Source organism: Panicum virgatum, chromosome 5K, assembly GCF_016808335.1.
Source record: "Panicum virgatum strain AP13 chromosome 5K, P.virgatum_v5, whole genome shotgun sequence".
Taxonomy (NCBI): Eukaryota; Viridiplantae; Streptophyta; class Magnoliopsida; order Poales; family Poaceae; genus Panicum; species Panicum virgatum.
The window spans coordinates 57417233-57443203 of NC_053140.1; the positions used below are offsets into that span (position 1 = coordinate 57417233).

General features: G+C 46.8%; 1 protein-coding gene across 1 annotated transcript; it reads left to right on the plus strand.

Annotated features, from left to right (window-relative positions):
- The first annotated feature begins 598 nt into the window (after nucleotides 1–598).
- Nucleotides 599–6896, plus strand: LOC120708949 (polygalacturonase-like). Its single transcript, XM_039994402.1, has 4 exons — nucleotides 599–2644; nucleotides 2744–3033; nucleotides 3512–3907; nucleotides 6726–6896. Exons 1-4 carry the CDS (start codon nucleotides 2189–2191, stop codon nucleotides 6790–6792), a joined length of 1209 nt encoding a protein of 402 aa, XP_039850336.1. The 5' UTR covers nucleotides 599–2188; the 3' UTR covers nucleotides 6793–6896.
- Nucleotides 6897–25971: the final 19075 nt, after the last annotated feature.

Below are 25971 nucleotides of genomic sequence, written 5' to 3' on the forward strand. Positions count from 1 at the left end.
TTCGTATGTAAACTAATATTTTCAATTACATGTTCTACGATTTTGTATCGTAATAATTTATTTTCGAATCACTAATATTTTTACACATAAAAAACAATTTCTACACATGAAACTATATTCAAATAATTACACGCTAAAAATTATTTCTACACATAAAACTATATTCAAAAACACTAATATTTCTAATTCTAATCTACCAACTATTATTACTAAAATTAAAATTTAAAATGTACCTGCAATCCGAGTGGCGAGCGCCGTCTCGGTGCGGCGGCCGGGAGAGCGCGGCGAGTGCCCCGGCGCGCGTGCGGGAGCCGCGCGGGGGGCGGGCGGGTGGCGGCGCAGGCGGAGCGAGCGGGCGGCGGCGCTGGGGGACGGGCGCGCGCGGTTTAATATGCCGTACCTTACCGCCGTTTCAACCGGCGGTAAGGCTCGGCCCACCACGGCCCACCGCGGAACGATCCTACCGCCGGTTCATCCGGCGGTAACAACCTTCCGCCGGATGAACCGGCGGCTGGGTGACATTTTTGAAAATAAAAAATCACGACATATATTTTTGATAAATCGAAAAAAAATATAAAAATAAAAAAAACTAGGAAAAACGGTTAATCCCTTTTTTGCTGATCTGGCCCATGCACCTGAAACTGGACCGGACTTCTATGTTTGGCCCATCATCACTAATCAGACGTTGTTGCTAGCATTATCTTGTAGATTGGGTCCAATAAGGTTTCCCAAATGATCGTACAGTAACATTATCTTGTGGATTGGGTCCTTTGCGTCAATCACTCTAAAGAAAAGTACTAGCAGCTGATGGCGATTGGGGTCCAAGAGTCTTGTTCGCTTGAACGAAGCAGTTGTTGACACATGGCAGGTCTGCCTAGGCTGGGTTGAGAGTTGAGACGTACCCAACCCACCACTGCAGTAGTAGTCAAATTTGTTCTCTCGCAACAGTCTCACACGCCCAACCCAACAATCTCAGGGATTTTGGACTGCTAGTTCGACGATACGACGCTAGTTTCTAAATTCTACCCGTGTGTTCCACGATGGTCGTTTCAAATGGTCAAAAGTTTAATCATCTTGTAGCCAGTTTGTGCTGATGGTTGTAGAAAGCGAGGTCGATGCAAAAACTAATTGCATGAGCCTCCGATCTTGATCCCCAATGCAGAAAGAGAAGTCGGTGAATGTTCCACCGACTGAATGGCTCCAAACGGGTGTAGATTCAGAAACGGAATAGCCTTAGTTTTTTTAAGGAAGGGATAGCTTTGGTTTCAGTTGATCGATCGAGTAGCTTTCGTTATTAATTCTGGAGACGCCTTTTCAAAATCAGGGCTGAAGCCTGAAGTTTCGGGCTCATTCACGATTTTTCTTGAAATGGCTTTGCTTCTTGATTTCGGTAGGTTCAACAAGTTATATTCGTTATGAATTTCTCTCGGGCTCTTCTCCGGATGGTATGCAAGCTGCATTATTATACAATAATTTGCGTTAGCTGATGCTGGCAGCTCCTTGTATGTATCTAGTGTTGATGTTGATGATCCTGATGGGACTGGAGTGGTTGCATTTGTCCACAAGTCCCAGAAATACGCCCCCAATCTTGACGTGTATTTGGGGTGAGCTCCAACCCTGCGCCGCTTACGAAAATTCATGCATCCTTCAACAATTCAGTGACCAACGATCAGCTCCAGCTCACCATGCAAAGCAACGATGGCAGTCATGGACACTGTGTATGCTGGCCACCACTACCCATCGGCCATATATCACTAAGCAAAAGCAGTATACGCATGGGAAATGCGTACCCTGGCACGAGTTGTTTCCAAGAACTCACCAAACCATACTTTGTCCAGACTCCAATAATGGTCAATGCCGCACGTAAAAGTTTACTAAACCAACATGGTCTCGTCTCGTCTCGTCTCCCAGGTTAGGTTTCTGAATCTCGCACTCAGCTGCTTACTCAAATCTCCCCCCTGATCCTTTTTCCTTTCCAAAAAACACGCTCTCGATTTCTTGTTCGTCTACTTAATTCCTTCCCAATATGTTTTATTTACCCCATGTTAACCAGAGCCGGTAGATGTGTCCACTATAAATACACGTGTGCAAGTCATCACATCATCGAACCCATACCTAACTATCACCTGCAAGCCTGCGGCGTCCCAACTCGATCGTCGCTCGCGTACACCCGGAGGCCGGACCTCACATGGCCATGGCCAAGAAGCTCCTGGGCTTGCTCGCGCACCTCCACGCCACTGTCCTGTTCCTGCCGGTGGACCCGGCGGCCGGCGCAATGTACAACGTGCTGCGCTACGGCGCCCGCCCCGACGGCGCGGCAGACGCGGCGGGCCCGTTCCTCCGCGCGTGGGCCGACGCGTGCCTCTCGACGCGCCCGGCCACCGTGCTCGTGCCGCCCGGCCGGTACCTGGTGTCGAGCGCCACGTTCGCCGGCCCGTGCCGCAGCCGCGCCGCCGTGACGTTCGCCGTCGCCGGCACGGTCGTCGCCCCCGCGGGCGCCGGCGGGCGCGGCTCGTCGGGGCGGTGGATCACGTTCGAGAACGTGGACGGCCTTGTCGTCTCCGGCGGCACCCTCGACGGCCGCGGCCGGGCGCTCTGGGAGTGCAGGCGGCGCGGGCAGAGCAGCTGTCCGACCCCGGCGTCGGTACGTTCGCCGTCGAAGCTCGAAACAAACCTGAAGGGGGGTGTGTGTGTGTGTGTTTGCTACCCGACGATCAACAGCTAATAAGTTGCTTGGTCGCAGTCGCTGACGATCGCGAACTCGAGGGATGTGGTGGTGGCCGGGGTGCGGTCGGTGGACAGCGAGCTGTTCCACCTGGTGGTGCTGCAGTGCCACGGCGTGACGGTGCGCGGGGTGACGGTGGAGGCGCCGGCGGACAGCCCCAACACCGACGGCATCCACCTCCACATGTCCAGCCACGTCTCCGTGTACGACGCCAGGATCAGCACCGGCGACGACTGCATCTCCATCGGCCCGGGGAACTCCAACCTCTGGATCGAGCGCGTCGCCTGCGGCCCCGGCCACGGCATCAGGTACGTCGCCGGCCGGCCGTCGGCCAGGTCGCCGTGACTCCCGGTGATTTGTCTGCATGAAAAACGCAGAAATGCTACCATTTTATTTTAGGAATTAAATCGAGAAAAAAAATCAAAGCATAGGAATGGTAGCTTGAGCTAGTAGTGCATACAGCATATATGGAAATAAATCCATTATAATTTATAGCTGCTGCGGGCTTTGACTGAAACGGCCTTGAAAAATCTTACTACTAGAAGTTAAGAGACGCTGGCTGCTGGTGGTAACGTTAGTGGAAATAGACCAGACATGGGTTTAGTGGAAATAGACCAGACATGGGCCCAGTTCATCATGTAATTGTAATCTACTACTACCAGGTCGCATCGCATGCATGGCGTGTGCACACAGCTATTCAGATTCAGTTGGGGTTTTACCGTACCTAATAAGCTAATCTACTGCCCACTAACTTAAAGACTACCTGTGCTGTATATTATTAATTAGCATCGGGAGCCTGGGCAAGCAGGAAGGCATGGCGGTGGAGGCGGTGCAGAACGTGACGGTGAAGACGACGTGGTTCACCGGCACGACGAACGGGCTGCGGATCAAGACGTGGGGCGGCTCCAAGCGCGGCTTCGTCAGGGGGGTCACCTTCGCGGACGCCACCATGTCCGGCGTCGACAACCCCATCATCATCGACCAGCGCTACTGCCCCACCACCGGCGGCGCCGGCTGCCCCGGGGGGAGCTCCAGCATCAGCATCAGCGACGTCAGGTACGTCGGCGTCCGGGGCTCGTCGGCGACGCCCGTGGCCGTGAGCTTCGACTGCAGCCGGAGCAACCCGTGCAGCGGCATCCGCCTGCAGGACGTGGCGCTGACGTACCGGGGCCGCCCCGCCGCCGCCAGGTCCTATGTAACACCCTGCCCGGATACTCCGGCCGTAGGCCCGGATACTCCGGACATGGAGTTCCTAGTTTATGTAATTTTTGTCCTCTAGGCCCCACAATCATTAAAATAGGGATCTCACCCTTTCTCTCTCTCCCTCACAGCTCACTCTTCCTCTCCCCCTCACGTGCACTCTCTCCCTCTCCCTCATGAACTCTCCCTCTCCCTCACAAGCTCTCCCTCTCCCTCACAAGCTCTCCCCCTCCATGAGGCCCTAGGGTGCAAATCCCCCATCTAAACTTGATTTCAAGGCTGAGGAAGCTTCAATCGGCGTGGATAACCTTACTCCCCATGAGCTCCTTCCAAGAGAACCTTGGATTTCAAGTTCTTTGAGCAAGAAAAGCTCATCTTAGGTATTTAACTTGTGCCGCCCCGATCTATGTTTCTAGGATGTTCTAGGTGATTTCCTTTGGTCAATCCTCTCTATATGCATCCTTCAACTAGGATTCAAGAGGGTTTCAAATTTGGTGGGTTGGTTTTGTCACAATCAAAATTTCAGTTTTTGGGGCGAAAATGCTGTCAAGCCCGGAAACTCCGGGTATAGGCCCGGAAACTCCGGGTTTTGAACACTCCGGGGGAAACTCCGGGTATAGGCCCGGAAACTCCGGGTTTTGAACACTCCGGGCGAAACTCCGGGTATAGGCCCGGAAACTCCGGGTTTTGAACACTCCGGGCGAAACTCCGGGTATAGGCCCGGAAACTCCGGATTTGGGGGTCCGGATACTCCGAGAAGGTGCCCGGATACTCCGGAAAATGTTGTCCCGGATACTCCGGGTATATTCCCGGATACTCCGGATTTTTGGTCTCGAATTTGAACGGTGGTGAATGTAAAACTAGGTTTATTAGCTTTATATTTCCATGCTCGGTAGGATAGAACTATAAAGTGTGTTGTTTGACAATTTCTACATGTAATTTTAATGGTGCTAGATAAAATATTTTTTGTAGTTTATAAATGCATAGTTGGAGTTAGGAGAATACTAAAAATATAAAACCAGTTGGGTTAACTTCGTGTAGACTCATGTAAGGTTTAATCAACCTCCGTAGTTGTAGTGTTTATAGTTAGGCAATATCGACCTTGTGCTTGTATTGCTTTACTTTTTATTGTATTATTCATGCATTCATGCATATGCATCGTTGCACCTCATTTAGGTACGCTAGGGGCACGTGTGTGGGCATGAAGTACGCGGTGTGGAGCCAGACCACAAGACGGTGTTCGGGGGTATCTCCAGAAGGTGGGAGGACCGCTGAAGCAACCGAAGACCTGGCCCAATGGTCGGAAGGGCCCAAGGCCTTACAAAAATTAACACTAACTTAGTGTTACCCTCAGGCAAGCCCCGGTGCATGTCCTATTATTTTAAATTATGAATCACTATGTATATGTTTTATCTATTACTTGTGCATTAAGTATTAGGGATTGATTGGAACCCTAGCTGCATAACCCCTAGGTTTCCTTGAGTTTACTAGTAAGTTTAGGTCGATAGCAGTGCTAGGCTAAATAAGTCCGGTAGAAGTCGGGTGGCTTCGTGTCACTCGCGAGATACAGGAAACTTTAGAAGCCGAGTAATTGCCGGTTACTCGCGAGATTACATCATTTATCATTATACTTCAGTATTTGTGGAATGGATTGTAATGGATATGGAGATATGAGACCAGGCGGGGATGATGGATAGGTATGACAGCAGGACAGGGTTCCTGGGTGTCTTAGCCCCGTCTGTGTCGATTAAGGACCGGTGGATGTGGCAGTGCTGATCGGGGATTGAATTGTACTAACCGCATGCCGGGAGTAGGAGGTAGTCGAAACCGGTAAGCCTAGTACTGCTTTGCTTCGAAAGTACAGGAACCCGCACCCAACTCCTGGGGCGAGTCGAGTAGTCGCGGAGAATTGGGTTGCACATGTTTACTTTTGGTGGTCTCACGTTGAGCTCGGCTGACCATATGTCGTTGGGCTGGTTCCTGTAGTTCGAGGCGGGGAGGGGAATGGTTGGCATGTATAGTCCGACGGGGCAAATACGTGCCGTGTTGGTTAGGTCCACCTTGTAAGGTTAAATCGGATCGATTCGCCGTGTCTCGCGGATATGAGGGCCTTGATCTCTTTGTCACACCGTAGCAAATGAGATAGAATATTAGAAACATAGAACTGGATACTATTCTGAATCTTAATTGTATGTCTCAACTTGGGTGTTTAGATAGGCAAACATTAGTAAAAGTCCATCTATCAAAAATTTGTGGCTAAAACATGGAAAGTAAGGATACACCTCTAGTTGCTTTTTCTGCAAAACAAACCACCATCCAAAGGCCGTGCATGTCTAGATATGTGGGCTAAGTTATACCCACTGGTCGGGTAAGTCTTGCTGAGTATTAGTTGCTCAGGGTTTGTTGTTTACCCTATTTCAGGTTTAGGAGCTAACTAGGTTTCACATCGGTGGGCTCGATGTGGCGCCTTGCCTTCACGTCTCGGTAGTCCTCGACTTATTTAGTTGGTTTCATTTGTTCTCTAGTAAAAATGCTCTGTAAGTTAGATTCTTCTTCGCTGCTATCTTTTCTTTTGTAAAGTTTAAATTTAAAGTGGTTTTGTAAAAGCTTTGGTATTATTTACTATTTTTGTAAGTTTTTATCCGGCTGGTACCTTCTGTGCTCGCCTTCGTGCGAGACTTCTGGTGTGTTTCGATCGGCCTGTGGGTTGGAAATAGCCTGTCAAGTTACACTTAATTAAGCTAATGCGCCAGATGATGGCGGTTACGCTTAATTAAGCGTTTTAACTCGGCGGGTCTGTCACATCCTACTGCCGGAACGCGCGGGGGAGCACGCTCGGCCTCGTGATGCCGCCGAGCTGCCTCTGATAGATCAGTCGACAGCACCGCCGAACCGGAGATCGATGCATCGCCACGTCACGTGTATATAGACGCACAACACGCGTCGAATATATCATGTATATGTAGTGAGTGCTTAGGGCAAGAATAGTGGTTGCGCCGGCCAGCCGGCTGCATGTGAGGCCTGCCGCCTGCGCCCACGCCCGCTGCGGGCTGCAAGCCGACGAAGAGCTTCACCCGGGCCCATCAGCAGCGAGCAGCGTACTCTATTCAGCCGGCGACGAGCGGAGCGCCCGTTTTTCTCTCTCTCCTCTTCCCTCTCTCCTCCACATCGGACTTCGCCCGCTTGCAGCCGATTATAATACCTGCTCTTAGACTACACGGCTGTCACGACCCCAAATGTAAAAACATACTTAACACTTAAACAACATCATCATAAGCATCATTAAGGCATAAAGGAGCATCATGTGTATGTGTGTTGTGTTTTGAATTTAATTTTGTGTATGTATGAATATGTGCTTGTTAAGAAAGTTCCAATTTTGTTATGCAACTTGGCCTCCAAAAATTTTAGTTAAATACTAGATTTCAAATGTTGATTTAAAAATATTTTTGCAGAATTTTGTGACCTTTCAACAGAGACACAAAATTCTAGGAAATTTCAAAAGTAGTCTCTTTGTTCTTTTTGTTGCTACCAAATTACAAAAGCTTTTAGAGTGATTCTTGATGCATTGTGTTCTTAGTGATTTTATCTATCTCCTGTAAAAATTTGGTGAATTTTTGAGCCTGGTAACATCTCCATTTTGAATTTCAAACTTGTTTTCTTTATTTTCCTCGCCCGAGCCCACCCGTCAGCCTCCCTTCCTCTCCTCCTCTCTGTTCTGCCTCGTCGCGGCACGCATGCACCGCCACGCCGCCGGCCAACCCTGGGACACGCGCCGGCCATCCTCGGTTGTCGTGCCGCACGCGTCCTCCGCTCGCCCTTATCCTCCACGACGACGCCGCGGCCTTATCCTCCATTGAATGTAGTAGGCTTACCCCTGAGCCACCTAAGAACCAAGACCAGCTCCAAACCGTGAACGCTGAAACTCAAAGCTCGGAGGACCAAAGTCGTAAGGACAACGACGTCCTAGAGCTTGAGGGAAGAAACCACCCTCAGGAGCACGACCTCCAAAGTCATCTCCACTACCACCACCTACACGACGTGCTCGGGCATCTCGCCACTCTCCACGCCGAGGTAAAGTAGGTCCACTGCATATTTAACTAGTATATGTTGATTTGTTTGTCTTGTTTAAATAATTGGGTTTTGAAAACCACACCTAGTTCTTTTAATGAACTAAAACATGTTAGATTCTACTCTATAAATGGTTGCCCAATAAAACAGAGTTGATGATGCTGTACCACTTAAACTGAGTTGTTGGATTACAACTCTATAGTGTTTTAATCTTAACTTGTTATCATCATCCACTCATGCATATGCATTTCATATAGACACGACTACTCTCACCGACGGTACGTAAGATCTGGTGCCTGAAGCGGAAGAAGGTCCCGGAGAAGCTCAAGTGAACTTCGCCGACGCCGTCAAGAACCCGAACCCGACTCCAGAAGCCTCGGAAACTAACTTAGCTCAAGAAGGCAAGCCCCGGAGCATAACCCCTAATTTGAGTATTCAATGTTTATTTAATTATTTGTGCATTTATGTTTTTAGGAGTTGTATGGAACCCTAGTATGCATGTTTCTCCCGAGGTACCTAGGAGTCTATACTAGTATACATGTGTCGTTAGTATTGCTATGCTTAACTAGGATCCGGTAGAAGTCGAGTGATTGCTGTCACTCGCGAGCTATAGGTTTTTGTTACTTATGGAAAAGTGGCTTGAGAATGAATTTGTGAGAAAAGAAAAATGGAGACCGGGCGGAGAGGAATTGGATTACGGATATGGAATGTTTGGAAAGTGGACCTCCGCCTGTGTCGATTGAGGACTGTACCGTTGTTGGCCCTAATGACCGAGGATTGAACAGTACTAACCACATACCGGAAGTAGGAGGTAGTCGAAACCGGTAAACTGTGTACCACTTTACGACGATACTCTGAATTCCGTCCTGCTACGCTGGGCGTGGGATGATGGCGGGTGTTGGATTAAATGTCGCCTTCGGGTTCTCCGGGAGTTCGCCGTGAGGGGCCCTTCACCTGGGTTTTAGCAGGTGTGGTTCAGATATCGTGGTAATAATGGAAACAGCTGATGCGTGTGGCCCGGCGTGGTTTGCATGTGTCGTGTGAGTTAGATCCACCTTGCAAGGTTAAATCGGATCGATTCGCCGTGACTCGCGGATATGAGAGCCTTGGTCACTGTGTCACATCGTAGTAAAGAAGTGGAATAAGAATTGAAAGACGAGGATGGAATATATGTTTGTGATACTCTTGGAAAATATAATGTGATGTACCATGTTTGCTCTAGATGTTTATGCAAACCTAGTTGATATTTGTACATTAAACTTGAGCTAAAATATTGAAAGCAAGGATCCACCATTAGTCGATTTTCAGCAAAAATAAACTCCAGAGCCAAAAGCTTGCATGTCTAGATAGTGGGCTAAATATACCCATGTCGGGTAAGCATTGCTGAGTATTAATATACTTAGGGTTTGTTGTCACCCTGTTTTCAGGTAACTACTGCTGGCTGGAGCTAACCAGGATTCACATCGGTGGGCTCGATGTGACGTCCTCATGTCATCGTAGTAATCGTTGTTTTTCTAAACTAAACTTCTATTTAATTTCCGCTGCATTTTGAACTCTGATATTTTACATAAACTTGTTTGTAAAACTCCGCATTGTAAATTAAATTTGAGAACTTTTATCTGCTTGTAATCATCTGTGCTCGTCTTCGTGCGAGACTTCCAGTGTTTTCGATCCTTAACCCAACAGGCTACCGGATTACACCATTTTAAGTGTGTGTTTACTTGATTAACGCTTAAGATGATAGTTAGCACACTTAAGCCGGTTTAATTTGGGCGGTTCTGTTACAAGTGGCCTTCATGAGTGTTTTGAGACTCACTTGATGAGTCCCATTGTCAACAAGGGGCAGAGTTTGTGTCTCATCTTCCTTTGCATTTGGAGTGAAAGATGTGAGATTGAAAATCCCTCCTTGTGACAGGGGGAGCTGAGTGTGCACTCATATGGTTGAGTGTTGCATATTGTGAGGGAATGCATTTTGGGTTAAGTGGTTTAGTGATTCTGAGCTTTTGCATGCTCTTTGTACTGGTTGTGTCGAGCCTTTGCCTCTTTCTGGAGGAACCGATGTTTTGCTTCTGCATGACTGTGTTGAGCCCTGAATCTGTCTTTGAGGGGTCATGCTTAGTTTGATCGGCTGCGTAGAGCAGTTTCCCTTATCTTAGGGGGCTGATTTTTGGCTTTGCTCTTGTTTAGCTTAAATGACCTTTTCTTGCTTCTGTTTGGCTCTTGGTCATTTGGTTAAACTTTCCATTTTCTCTTTCTTCTTTGGTTATCCTTTCCTGTTTCCCGTCTTGTCTTGTATTTTGCTTTGTTTTTCTTGTCTCCACATTTGGTTGCAGGTAGCAGGTAGCTGAAGAGTTGCTGCACCTGGAGGAAGATGAAGATGTTGACAATGCACTCATCAAGGGGGAGATTGAGGAGCCATCCTAAAGAGGGTGGGCCTCATGGCCCCTAGATGATGAGTGATTGTCAACGAAAGGCTCGCCACCCTGAAGAGGGTGGTGAATGGAGCTCGCCGCCCTGAAGAGGGTGGTGAATGGTGAAGTCCTCTAAAGAGGGGCCGTCCTGAAGAGGGTGATTGACCTACCATGGTGGATGCCGGTGTTCGACTCAGGTACACGGAGGGCGGTCAGCGGGCTGAAGAGCGCCGGGGCCGTGGTGTCCAATCCGGGTGCACGGCGACGGATGGCAGGCGCTTTGGTGGTTTCGGCGCAAAGCTTCGGCGACTACTTCGGAAGGCGCCGAGATGGATGGGCTCGTGGGCCGGCAATGCTCACGGGCACTCCGGTTTGATGGTTTGGGCCTCAAAACCATCGTCCACCTTCTCTGGGCTGGCAGAAGCCTGGACAAGATAGACGACATAAAAGTCTCCGGCGGCACGTGGCGGATATCCCGCGGATGCGTAGGATCGAAGCAACCACTCGAAGCTACGGGCGCCGTTGGATGAGAATCTCTGATGTATCTTTCCAGTTTTGCCCCTACGGGCGTTGAGTTGCTTAGTTTAAGTGTAGGGTCAGTATCATCTGGGGTCATTATTCCATGGCCTATATAAACCAAGGTGGGCAGCCCATTAGGGTTATCTCTCTCCACTTAGGCATTTAGATGAGACACAATTTCAGCCAAGTGCATATTGCTTAGAGAGGCTAGATTAGGCAGGTAATCCTCACGTAGTCTAGATTCCACTTAGCGGGAAGGATGATTGGGTGGTAGGCTGAGATGAGACTCTTGTAATCTGTTCTCTTGGAGTAATAAAGGCTTTTCTTTGTGCTAATTACGTCCTATGCAGCACGGATACGGATACGTGTATCGGTATCGGGCCGATACAGATATGGGGATACGTCATTTTCTCAAAAAACCCGATACGCGGATACGTTTTAGTAATTTTTTATAAAATAAATATTAATACATATTAATGGTAGGAAAAGGAAAATAAAAAAGAAAAGAAAAAGAAACTAAAAAAGCCCAGCCCAAGAGACCACCAAGCAGCCCAAATAGCCCAACCCATATCCTCTGCGCGCGCGCTCTCTCTCTCCGCCTTCTCCCCCGCCGGCTCCCCTCCTCCCGCACCCCCGCCGCCTCCCCCGCCACTGCTCCTCCCTCGCCTCCCATCCCGCTCCCGCTCCTGCCCCCGCCCCTCCACTCCTGCTCCGGCCCTCCTTCCCCTTCCGCTCCCGCCCCCGCCGCTCCCCTCCTGCTCCGGCCGCCGCGCGGGGCCAGTCCTCTCCGGATCCGGCGGCGGCGCGGCTCCTCTCCCTCTCCATGTGTGGCAGAACCGCCTAAATTATCCCGGCTCAAGTGCGTAAACCATCACCATAAAGGCAACATTAGCTTAAACGCACTTCAAACGGAACAATTTTTGGTCTGTCGGGTAACGTCCCGATACAACCACCGATTCTTGGATCGAACAAGCATACCCCGCACGAAGGCGAGTCCAGAGATATTACAACCACAATTTTTTTACAACACAGGCATAGTAATGATTACAAACCAGTTGAAAACCTTATTACAAAGCCAACTTAAGTAAAGCAGTTATACAAGCCATAACTATAAGTTCAGAGTTTAAAACAGCGGAAGATAAAACACGATGTCTACAACACGTCGCAAAAAGGATACCAGGCTAGCCCAAGCCGGGTATCACTCGTCATAGTCATTGCTGGTCGCAGACGTATCCCACTCTACGGACCAGCCAGGAGGCAACGAGCAAGGATAGGTCAAGCTAGCGATCTGATCCTCAAAACTCATACCGGAAAAAGAGTTTCAACAGCAAGGCTGAGTATTCTAATACCCAGCAAGACTTAACCGACAACGGGTATAAGTAGCCCACCTTAGCTAGACTATGCAAGGCTTAGTAAGGTTCTGGTTTTCCTTTGCTGAAAAACAATAAAGAGTAGGTCCTTACTTTCAAGTTTTAGCTTCAAGATTCTAGTTGATTAACCATTCTATGTAAGCATCTACTATCCAAACATGGTGGAACTTCTAAGCAAACATCAAGATTAAGAAGAATATTGTTGCTCTTATTACTCTGTGTGGCAAAGAGATCAAGCAGTCTCATTTCATCGTGAGAGGCGGACGATTCTGAATCGAAATTCAACCTTGCAAGGATAACCTAGCACACACGTCTGGAACACCGTCGGGTCATTCCCAAACAACCGTTGACCTTTCTTTCCGGCTTGTGGATAGGAACACTCTCCCCGACTACAGGGCTCCAAGGTCCACCCGTGCTCGGTCCACCCTTGTCCCTAGAAGTCGTGGTGTTGCGCAACATAAAATAAAACCTATCTCTAAGAGAGAGTGTCAGGTATATCCACTCCCCGGTCCAATCGGCTACTAGGCTTGCCGCGTACCATATTTACGGCATGTGACTAGTACTTTCAAAAACTTAACCAGCACTACCACACACCGCGACCTTAGCCAGTTCATCAACACAGATGGGGTATCGCATAAGGTCATGATATCGAACACAACCCCGTCCGTCGTCCTTATATTGATAACAGAAAGTAACAAGCAATTCCTATAAAGCTCGCGAGTGACAGGCAATCACTCGACTTTTACCGTTCCTATAAGCTTAGCAATTACTCGAACTCAAGTCTAGTGTTCAGTACATAGGTTCCTAGGATCATGCATCTAGGGTTTCAATCCAAATCCTAAGAACTGTAAATGCACAAGTAAGTAATAATAGTAAATGATAATAATTTGAAATATAGGTTATGTCCGGGGCTTGCCTTCTCGGTAATTGCTAACTATTTCAGCGCTAGGCTCTTCCGAACTTTAGTTCGGGGCTTCAGTTAGTTCCGCAGTGTTTACTTGAGCTTCTAGATCACCTCCGTCAGATTCCGGGATCAGCTCGTACGTCCCGTCCGATAAGGCAGTCGTGTCTATATGTAATGCAAGAACAACATTATAAGCACACATGAGCAATCATTTATAGAGTAGTTAAATAACACATTTAACTACACAAGGCATCATGATCAACAGCACAAAAGAAGTTAACTAACTTCATAAAATGAGTGGTGGTGATTTCCTACACGATTAAATCATGGTTTGTAAACAAATCAACAACTCAGAGTACAAATAGTAATAAAATCTACCAAAATTACACTAAACAGAACATGAACAAAGTAATCTACCCTACAAAAATCATATCAAGACATGTAACCATTTAATCACAATAAATCATTTATGCAGGCAACACCTAGTACAAGCTTGAATTATACAGATCAAAATAGATCAAAACAGAAGCTCAAAATTTAACAGGAGATCAACACAGGGATGATCTATCTACTATGAATTATTCATGATTTTACCTACACTGACATAATTCTGAGAAAATAAATAAAACAGACAATAGATTAGTAAGATTTATTTTTAGCCCCTGATCTGGACATTAACTAAGGCTCAAACCTTCTGGACAAGCTAATATACTCCAGAAGAAGACTCAGGAATATTTGCACGATTTATTAATAAAAGAAACTATTTACCATGATTAAAGTCTACTAAACAAAGATTAAATCAAATAAATAGCTAAACATGAGAACTGATCATGAAAATTTTATAGAAAAGTTAGTGTAACAAGAGTAAACTACCACAAAAATTTCATAGCTATACCAGCTTTCAAGCATCAGATAAGAAAAAGAGTAAATAACTAGTATTTATAAACCTAGTAACACAAATCAAAATCTACAGCAAAAACTTGCAACTAAAGCCTAACATATTCTGGTTCTACTGCATAGAGCTCTTCAAGAGGATTCCAAAACATCAAGATTTTCCATTTTACAAATTTTCTACGAATTGATCTAGAATTTCAAAGATCACTGAAAAACATTGCAAACCAGTCCCTAAGGCACTATTGCAATGAGTCACTGACATCGCAGATAACCCCCTGGGCTTTCTCAAATTCAAGCACGCGGTCCTTGGGTCGGGTCAGAGAGGGGAGGCGAGGTTTGACCGGCCGTTTCCCGGCGAGGGGCTCACCGGCGGCGAGGGTGGAGGGGTGCGTGAGCCTCACTGGTGCAAGGCGCACCTCTGGGTGCTTGGAATCGAGGCTAGGGCGGTCGGAGGTGGGGTGTCGACGGCGAGCGGTGGCTTGCGGGCTCGGAGCACGGCGGCGAGGTAGCTCCGGTGAGGTTCGGGCGAGGGGAAGTGGTCTAGGAGCTGCGTGAGGGTGAGGCGCGGCTAATGGTGGGGGATGTAGGGGTGGAGCGGGCTTGCAGTGGCAGCTCCACGGCGGGGTGGAGCTCGCCGGGGTTCAAGCGGGGCGGCGGCGGTGTTCTGCGGCGTGGGAGCGAGGATAGAGCAAAGGGATGCACAAAATCGAGTCCTGGGATATGTGTAGTGCTCGGGCGCTCGCTAGAAGAGGGCGGCGGGCTCTGCAGTGGGCGCTCCACGGCGGCGTCGCGGTGGCGGCCGTCGGGGAGGTTCTGGGCGCGGCGGGGGTGCGTGGCGAGGGGTGGAGGCTCCAGCGCGAGGCAACAGGAGGGGGAGGAGGAGCGGCGCGACGCGTGGGTGACAGCGCACGGCGAAGTAATGGCCGGGAAGGCCGGGAAGGCGCTCCACGGCGGCGTTGTCGGTGGCCGGCGACGAGAAGCAGAGCAGGGAGGTGGGAGATGGTCATAAGGGTCGATTTGTAATTACCAAAAATTCCAGGGACCTCTCTGTAAACAAGCAATAACTTTTAAACTAAAGCTCAAATGAAAAAAGTGCCCAACATGAAAGTTGTTCAACATTTCAAGATCTACAACTTTGATGTTGTGCAAAAATTTATTTGACCAAAGATTCAAGAGCTAAAATTAAAAACATTGAAGGGATTTTGAATTCTAGGAATTTTGTCTTTTTCAATGCAAAATCACTTCAAAAGTAGACTTACAAGCAAAAATGACTACCATGCATTAAATGCACTGAAATTTTGCACAAACACCCTCCATAAAAGCTATAAACACAAATAACTATATAAAGGACCTTGCATAAAATCATAATTACACATATAACATTTCATAATTACAAAAAGATCCTTTTTAAGCATTTCAAGCACAAGATGCATATCAACAAACCCAATTACTGTGCAGACACCTATTTAAATTACTGTGCAAACACCCGGGGTGTTACAGCCTTCCCCCCTAAAAAGGAATCTCGTCCCGAGATTACAGGAAGAAAAGGATGTAAAGACTTGGTACCTGTATTGGTTCTAAGAAAGTCAGGAAAGTTTCTTTGGAGAAAATTTTCAGTTTCCCAAGTAGCTTCTTCTACAGTATGCTGATTCCACTGGATTTTGTACATTTTAACTTTCTCCCTTCTAGTACTTCTTTCTTTTGTGTCAAGAATCTTGATTGGATACTCCGTATAAGATAGATCGGATTCAATCTCGATATCCTGTGGTTCAAGGATTTCAGTAGGTACCCTGGTGCACTTCCGAAGTTGTGAGACATGGAAGACATCATGAACGGCGGCCAATTGAGTTGGAAGACGGAGTCGGTAGGCAACGGGTCCACAAGTTTCGATAATTTCAAATGGTCCGATGTATCGGGGTGCTAATTTCCCTTTTAAGCCAAAGCGTTGAACACCTTTAGTAGGAGATACTCGCAAATATACAAAGTCTCCTACCTCGAATTGTAAAGGATCTCTTCTTTTGTCTGCATAACTCTTCTGTCTTGATTGGGCTGCTTTAAGATTAACCTTGATAACTCTAACTTGCTCCTCTGCCTCAGAGACTAAGTCTGGCCCAAAAATTTTGCGTTCTCCAGCTTGTGACCAATTCAAAGGAGTTCGACACCTTCGACCATATAATGCTTCAAATGGTGCCATTTGCAAGCTGGATTGATAACTGTTATTGTATGAAAACTCCGCCAGTGCTAGGCACTTAACCCAATTCTTGCCATATTGAATAACACATGCCCTCAACATGTCTTCAAGGATTTGATTGATTCGTTCAGTTTGCCCATCTGTTTGTGGATGATAAGCTGAACTACGAATCAGTTTTGTTCCAAGGGATTCTTGCATTTGCTCCCAGAAACGTGCTATAAACTGAGGCCCACGATCAGAAATAATCGTCTTTGAAATGCCATGTAAACGAACAATCTGATCGAGATAAATCTCTGCGTACTTCTTGGCAGAATAAGTGGTGTGTACTGGAATAAAATGAGCGGTCTTGGTGAGTCTATCAACGATTACCCAAACAGAATCATGCTTATGAGGAGTAGTGGGTAAACCAACGATAAAATCCATACTGATGTCCTCCCATTTCCAGGATGGAATAGATAAAGGTTGGAGAGTACCAGCTATTTTCAAGTGACTAGCTTTAACTCTTTGACAGACATCACACTCAAAAACATATCTGGCGATCTCTCTTTTCATTCGAGTCCACCAGAAATTTTGTCTGAGATCATGGTACATCTTGGTACCACCGGGATGAATCGAAAATTTCGAAAGATGTGCTTCATCAAGGATTTGCTTTCTAAGCTGATGATCCTTAGGTACCACCAGTCGGGATTCAAACCATAGAACTCCCCTATGATCCACTCTGAAACATTTATACTTTGCTTCTCCCTGTGATAACTTTTCCTTGATGACCTTGATACCCTCATCATGTAATTGTCCCATGATGATGCTATCATGAAGTGTAGGCTCAAGGGATATATGGTTCAAACTTCCTTGAGGTACCATTTCTAGGTTTAACTTCATCATTTCCTGGCATAGAGTTTCATTGAATGGTTCTACAGATAGACAATGACATTGTGACTTGCGGCTGAGTGCATCCGCAACCACATTAGCCTTTCCTGGATGATAGTGCACTTCTAGATCATAATCCTTTATCAACTCGAGCCAGCGTCTCTGCCTCATGTTGAGATCAGCTTGAGTGAAGATATTTGCTAAGTAGGAAGATTATGATTTCCAAACTGGTAGTCACTACTTATATTACATCCAAAGCAGCCTTTTTCTTACAACCTAACATCGCTCAACCTTACCACATATAATACAACAAGTGGTACTCCTCCCTAAGGCTATTTTACAATAACATCTTCCCTATATACATATGCTACAACAAGAGAACACAGCTATCTAGGACAAGTCTAAGACGCCTAGAAGTTGTCGAGGTTGCCCACAGAAGAGGCACTGCCGGAAGAAGAGTCGTCCGGCTGAGGGTTAGGCTCAGCAAGTGCGTGCTCTGAATCTAAGTTAGATACTCCCTCAATCTCCTCTGGGTCCTCCTCTGCTGCTGCCGGCTCAGCTGGGGCATCTAGTTGCTCCTGGAGCATACCAACATGTGCTAAAGCATCTGCCCAATCTGCTTGAAGCTCATTCACCTGCCCCTGAAGAAAACCAATAACTATGTTGCGCTGCTCTATCTCAGCACCATGCTCCATAGCCTGATGCTCAAACTGTGAAATGGCCAGATCCCTCCCAGCAACGGCATCCTGAAGTCCCTGAATCTGAGTATCCCTCAAACGAAGGCCTCGCTGAAAGCTCTGGGCCAAGTCTATCACCTGGTCCATGTGTCGCTGCTGAAGCATCTGGTAGTGAGACTGGGCATTCATATATCTGACTACTGCCTCGATAGTCTCATCCGCTACATCTCCAATCAAGTGCCCAAAGTGTGTGACCCTGAACAGCCACTCTGCATTGCCAGCACTGACTGCTGGAAACAAACCAATAGGATATGCTGCTACCTCCTCGGGATGGTGCTCACAAAAAGTGGTGATAGCGTTGAGAGCTGCTTTCTCAAACGCATCCACAAGACGGTACCCAATCACCTCGATCTCAATCGGTGGCCACTCCAAGGTGGGGTGCTGAGGAATGGTCATCTTAACTCTGTTCTTCTTAATTCCATCCTCCGAAAACTGGCGTCCCGTGTACTGGGGTGGATCTGGGTAGTGGAAGATACGAAGTGAATCCCAAAGAATCCTCGGAAAACCCTCCCAGTACAGACAGTCGGTATGAGCATTTCCCTCCTCATCCCAAAAGATCTGGGAACAAGTCGCCATCTGAATCAAAAAGGATTCAAATGTGAGTAATACAATTATCTCAAGACTTCTCAAATAAAGCTTTAAGAAGACTGCGGTAAAACAAATGTGATTCTAATTCACAAGATGATATGATTCCAACTCAAAGAATAATAAACCACAATTGGTACTGGTTCATCATTTGAGATTCTAAGGAATGAAAAGATCCTTATAACAACAAGATGGGGCTTAGGAGGAAGGCATGACTCGAAACCATATTTTTCATCTAAGGAAACCTAAGCATTTTACAATCATGCTACTAAAATCAGAGTTTCCCTCACTCATGTTTTAAGCACACTAACACTTATCTTATAAGGATTCACACTAGAAATTCCTTAACAAGCTCATGTAGCAACTTCAACTATTATGAACCAATCAAACATCAACCAAATATGCATGCACGTCCTGACCGACCTCACAAGATAAACAATTGCCAACTATGGTTGGGCTTACGTGGTTAGCACGGTGGTATACATAAATACGGCTCTCCCTATATAGCTAGTCGATACATTCTAACCGTTCTTATCTTATCGAATCGTGGTTAGCGTACCTGCATAAGATTAATAGAACATATATATATATATATATATATATATATATATATATATATATATATATATATATATATATATATATATATATATATATATATATATATATCCAATGAACCTTTCATGCCAGCACTCACGAAAGCGTTCCCAAACATTACCGCTCACTATAGAAGCGGCAGCCATACAATTTCCGCCGTATGGCCAACGTTAGCATACGCTACTCAGAGGCGTATTCACAAGTTTCTTTACTCCCAATATAGTCGATCGAGATCGGTATATTGGCAGCAGCTCAAGTAAGTCACTGCTTGAGCGCAGCGTTCGGTTCGCATCGCCGACGGGAAGGTCAGACTCCCTCAGCTGACTGAGTACACTTTACTCCCAATATAGTCAACTAATAGTCGGTATATTGGAAGCACCTCAAGTAAGCCACTGCTTGAGGGCAGCGTTCGGCTCGCATCACCGACGTGAAGGTCAGACTCCCTCAGCTGACTGAGGATCCTTACCATCTTACCTCACGTAGGTGCGTCGTTACAAGAATTAAGAGTTGATTGTGAGTATGGTTTGACAAAATGCAAAGTGCTGGAAGTCAGATAACATAAACCATACAAAAATAACCACCTAGTAATTCCCATAAATTCCCTAGGACTTTACGTTCTAAACACAACTCTTAACGAATCCAACGTAGTTTTCCGAAATTCTTTATGGTTCCAATTTTATATGGAAAGCGATTTTTAAGGTTCCAACACCTCTGGTATACGCTTGTAGCTCTGATGCCAGCTGTGGCAGAACTGCCTAAATTATCCCGGCTCAAGTGCGTAAACCATCACCATAAAGGCAACATTAGCTTAAACGCACTTCAAACGGAACAATTTTTGGTCTGTCGGGTAACGTCCCGATACAACCACCGATTCTTGGATCGAACAAGCATACCCCGCACGAAGGCGAGTCCAGAGATATTACAACCACAATTTTTTTACAACACAGGCATAGTAATGATTACAAACCAGTTGAAAACCTTATTACAAAGCCAACTTAAGTAAAGCAGTTATACAAGCCATAACTATAAGTTCAGAGTTTAAAACAGCGGAAGATAAAACACGATGTCTACAACACGTCGCAAAAAGGATACCAGGCTAGCCCAAGCCGGGTATCACTCGTCATAGTCATTGCTGGTCGCAGACGTATCCCACTCTACGGACCAGCCAGGAGGCAACGAGCAAGGATAGGTCAAGCTAGCGATCTAATCCTCAAAACTCATACCTGAAAAAGAGTTTCAACAGTAAGGCTGAGTATTCTAATACCCAGCAAGACTTAACCGACAACGGGTATAAGTAGCCCACCTTAGCTAGACTATGCAAGGCTTAGTAAGGTTCTGGTTTTCCTTTGCTGAAAAGCAATAAAGAGTAGGTCCTTACTTTCAAGTTTTAGCTTCAAGATTCTATTTGATTAACCATTCTATGTAAGCATCTACTATCCAAACATGGTGGAACTTCTAAGCAAACATCAAGATTAAGAAGAATATTGTTGCTCTTATTACTCTGTGTGGCAAAGAGATCAAGCAATCTCATTTCATCGTGAGAGGCGGACGATTCTGAATCGAAATTCAACCTTGCAAGGATAACCTAGCACACACGTCTGGAACACCGTCGGGTCATTCCCAAACAACCGTTGACCTTTCTTTCCGGCTTGTGGATAGGAACACTCTCCCCGACTACAGGGCTCCAAGGTCCACCCGTGCTCGGTCCACCCTTGTCCCTAGAAGTCGTGGTGTTGCGCAACATAAAATAAAACCTATCTCTAAGAGAGAGTGTCAGGTATATCCACTCCCCGGTCCAATCGGCTACTAGGCTTGCCGCGTACCATATTTACGGCATGTGACTAGTACTTTCAAAAACTTAACCAGCACTACCACACACCGCGACCTTAGCCAGTTCATCAACACAGACGGGGTATCGCATAAGGTCATGATATCGAACACAACCCCGTCCGTCGTCCTTATATTGATAACAGAAAGTAACAAGCAATTCCTATAAAGCTCGCGAGTGACAGGCAATCACTCGACTTTTACCGTTCCTATAAGCTTAGCAATTACTCGAACTCAAGTCTAGTGTTCAGTACATAGGTTCCTAGGATCATGCATCTAGGGTTTCAATCCAAATCCTAAGAACTGTAAATGCACAAGTAAGTAATAACAGTAAATGATAATAATTTGAAATATAGGTTATGTCCGGGGCTTGCCTTCTCGGTAATTGCTAACTATTTCAGCGCTAGGCTCTTCCGAACTTTGGTTCGGGGCTTCAGTTAGTTCCGCAGTGTTTACTTGAGCTTCTAGATCACCTCCGTCAGATTCCGGGATCAGCTCGTACGTCCCGTCCGATAAGGCAGTCGTGTCTATATGTAATGCAAGAACAACAATATAAGCACACATGGGCAATCGTTTATAGAGTAGTTAAATAACACATTTAACTACACAAGGCATCATGATCAACAGCACAAAAGAAGTTAACTAACTTCATAAAATGAGTGGTGGTGATTTCCTACACGATTAAATCATGGTTTGTAAACAAATCAACAACTCAGAGTACAAATAGTAATAAAATCTACCAAAATTATACTAAACAGAACATGAACAAAGTAATCTACCCTAAAAAATCATATCAAGACATGTAACCATTTAATCACAATAAATCATTTATGCAGGCAACACCTAGTACAAGCTTGAATTATACAGATCAAAATAGATCAAAACAGAAGCTCAAAATTTAACATGAGATCTACACAGGGATGATCTATCTACTATGAATTATTCATGATTTTACCTACACCGAAATAATTCTGAGAAAATAAATAAAACAGACAACAGATTAGCAAGATTTATTTTTAGCCCCTGATCTAGACATTAACTAAGGCTCAAACTTCCTGCAAAAGCTAATATACTCTAGAAGAACACTCAGGAATATTTTCACGATTTATTAATAACAGAAACTATTTACCATGATTAAAGTCTACTAAACAAAGATTAAATAAAATAATTAGCTACACATGAGAACTGATCATGAAAATTTTATAGAAAAGCTAGTGTAACAAGAGTAAACTACCACAAAAATTTCATAGCTATACCATCTTTCAAGAATCAGATAAGAAAAAGAGTAAATAACTAGTATTTATAAACCTAGTAACACAAATCAAAATCTACAGCAAAAACTTGCAACTAAAGCCTAACATATTCTGGTTCTACTGCATAGAGCTCTTCAAGAGGATTCCAAAACATCAAGATTTTCCATTTTACGAATTTTCTACGAATTGATCTAGAATTTCAAAGATCACTGAAAAACATTGCAAACCAGTCCCTAAGGCACTATTGCAATGAGTCACTGACATCGCAGATAACCCCCTGGGCTTTCTCAAATTCAAGCACGCGGTCCTTGGGTCGGGTCAGAGAGGGGAGGCGAGGTTTGACCGGCCGTTTCCCGGCGAGGGGCTCACCGGCGGCGAGGGTAGAGGGGTGCGTGAGCCTCACTGGTGCAAGGCGCACCTCTGGGTGCTTGGAATCGAGGCTAGGGCGGTCGGAAGTGGGGTGTCGACGGCGAGCGGCGGCTTGCGGGCTCGGAGCACGGCGGCGAGGTAGCTCCGGTGAGGTTCGGGCGAGGGGAAGTGGTCTAGGAGCTGCGTGAGGGTGAGGCGCGGCTAATGGTGGGGGATGTAGGGGTGGAGCGGGCTTGCAGTGGCGGCTCCGCGGCGGGGTGGAGCTCGCCGGGGTTCAAGCGGGGCGGCGGCGGTGTTCTGCGGCGTGGGAGCGAGGATAGAGCAAAGGGATGCACAAAATCGAGTCCTGGGATATGTGTAGTGCTCGGGCGCTCGCTAGAAGAGGGCGGCGGGCTCTGCAGTGGGCGCTCCACGGCGGCGTCGCGGTGGCGGCCGTCGGGGAGGTTCTGGGTGCGGCGAGGGTGCGTGGCGAGGGGTGGAGGCTCCAGTGCGAGGCAACAGGAGGGGGAGGAGGAGCGGCGCGACGCGTGGGTGACAGCGCACGGCGAAGTAATGGCCGGGAAGGCCGGGAAGGCGCTCCACGGCGGCGTTGTCAGTGGCCGGCGACGAGAAGCAGAGCAGGGAGGTGGGAGATGGTCATAAGGGTCGATTTGTAATTACCAAAAATTCCAGGGACCTCTCTGTAAACAAGCAATAACTTTTAAACTAAAGCTCAAATGAAAAAAGTGACCAACATGAAAGTTGTTCAACTTTTCAAGATCTACAACTTTGATGATGTGTAAAAATTTATTTGACCAAAGATTCAAGAGCTAAAATTAAAAACATTGAAAGGATTTTGAATTCTAGGAAATTTGTCTTTTTCAATGCAAAATCACTTCAAAAGTAGACTTACAAGCAAAAATGACTACCATGCATTAAATGCACTGAAATTTTGCACAAACACCCTCCATAAAAGCTATAAACACAAATAACTATATAAAGGACCTTGCATAAAATCATAATTACACATATAACCTTTCATAATTACAAAAAGATCCTTTTTAAGCATTTCAAGCACAAGATGCATATCAACAAACCCAATTACTGTGCAGACACCTATTTAAATTACTGTGCAAACACCCGGGGTGTTACACCATGGAGCGGCGGCGGCAGCTCCTCCCTCTCCTCTCCCTCGAGCTCAGGCGGATCCGGCGGCGCGCGGCTCCTCTCCCTCTCCCTCTCCCTCGAGCGACGGCGGCGGCGGCTCCTCTCCCTTGAGCTCGAGCTCGGTCGGCGCTCGGGGAGGCTGGATCCAGCCCCGGCGCGGGCGGATCCGGCGGCGGACCGGGGCCGCAGTGGCGCGGGGACGCGGTGGCAACGGCGGAGCGAGGCCGCGGCGGCGCGGGGACGCGACGGAGGGGGGCGATACGTATCAGATAACGTATCCGATTTTTTTCTTATTTATTTTTTTCTGATACTCCTCCGATACGTATCAATGACGTATCAATGGCATATTCGTATCGGATATGTATCCGATACGGGATACGCCCATGCACTGGCGTATCGGGGTATTGGAGATTACGTCCTTGAGCAGATCTCCTTCCTCCCCCCCCTTCTTTGGTTGTGGTTTTGGCCCTTCAATCCTTGGTTTTCGTGGTTTTTGGTCTTGCCAAGGATTGGGGTTTTTGATTCTCTCCGTGCTGCATCATAGTCTTCATAAGAATCCTTGGATTTCACTCTAAGACTTGCAGCGGATTGAATCGGGAAGTTTTGGTGATCTTCGTGTTCTTGAACTTCCAACCTTCATCGCCTTGGTCCGTTAGAAATTCGTGAGAATAGGTGACTCCTTTTTGGGGATTTCTTTTGAGATAGCCTCCTCACTAACTCTATTCGGCGTCCTCAAGGTTTGGGGAAGGTTGGGGTTCATTTGATCGAGTTTTGGTTCAATTTCGGTTTTGGACAGGAGCTGTTTCAAACCCTGACAGCCACTGTTCACCGTCAAACTCCTTTTCTTTTCGTGGAACAAACCTTCACCAATTGAGCCCAAAATTTGTGGAGATATTCAACATCATGTTGTGAAGCTCCAGTTAAAATTTCATAATTTTTGGAGCTCATTTGGTTAGGTTTTGAGATTTGTTTTGAGGGTGGTCACAGGCTGGCAGTAACGACGGACCGTCCGTCGCTTACTGTCCATCGTGTTTGTCTTTTTTATTTCATGGGTCAAATCATATCCAAATGAGCTGAAAATTTAGTACAACATTCCTGAGTTCGTTGGGTAGCTCTAGTAATTTTTGTAGGATTTTTGGATCAGTTTTTGTTGGGGTTTTGGTTTTCCATTTGGAGCACTGTCTGTCTGTTAACGACGGACCGTCCGTCGTTAAACGACGGACTGTCCGTCATATGAAACTTGCTCCATTTGGGCTTAAATTTTCAGGGGTTGTTGCTAAGGTGTTGGGCTTCCTCTAGGAATTTTTGGGGATTTTTCCTTGGCTTTTTGGTTAGGGTTTCACCCCTTCTCTTGGAGCTCTTGTGCGCAGTCAAGTGTGTAGGTTCCCAGTGCCCGACACTTTGACGTGTTTTCGAGGGGGTTGTTCTTGGGGTTGATTTTTGGTTCCGACCATTCACCCCCCTCTGGTTGCTAGTGTAGATCCTACAGTTTGGCAAGGTTTGCTATCACTGCCAGGCAACTCTGACACTCCTCGGACTCGGTGGGCTCAGGAGGTGGCGCACTCAAGGCTTCGATCTTGCCATTTGCAATGGCAAGCTTGGCACACACTTTGTCATAGGCGACACTCAACTTCCTGGTCAGTTTGGCATATCTCTTAAGCTTCTTATGATTGTCCTCAAGGATCTCTAAGATCTCCTCATCAGTGATACTCACCTCACAAGACGTGTCTTCATGGTAGCCGGAGTCCCAGTGTCCATCCTCATCATCCAGGGCCATCGTGCAAAAGCCTCTAGAGCTCCTAGTGCTTCACCGACTCGTCTGCTTGGGGCTAGAATCCATGAAGCAGAGTCCAACTGGTCCTCCAGCGTCCTTCTTCTCTCCTTTCTTGATGGCGACCTCCTCGTCGCTTGAGCTCAAAGAAGAGAAAGAAGACGTATCGTCCGCCAAGATATGGTCTTGGACCTTCGCCATGAAGGCCCGCTCCCGACGCTTGGTTTCCTTCTGGTAGTCCTTGGCGAACTTCCGGAAGTTCTTGGCTCGAGAGCCCTTCCTTGGGCAGAACTTGTAGTCGTTCCGCTTGAAAAGACCATCGGAGTTGTACGAGTCGCTGCCGTTGCCCTTCGTGTAGTAGGTGTTCCGCTTGGGGCAGTTGGTGATGAAATGGCCTGAATCGCCACACTCGAAGCAGCCAGGCTTAGAGCTATGCTTCTTGGCCATCCGCCTGTCATACATGCATCGGGCGCGGTTGTTGAACAGGCACAAATCTTCATCTCCCGAAGTGTCTAGTTGCTCCTCTGAAATCGACAA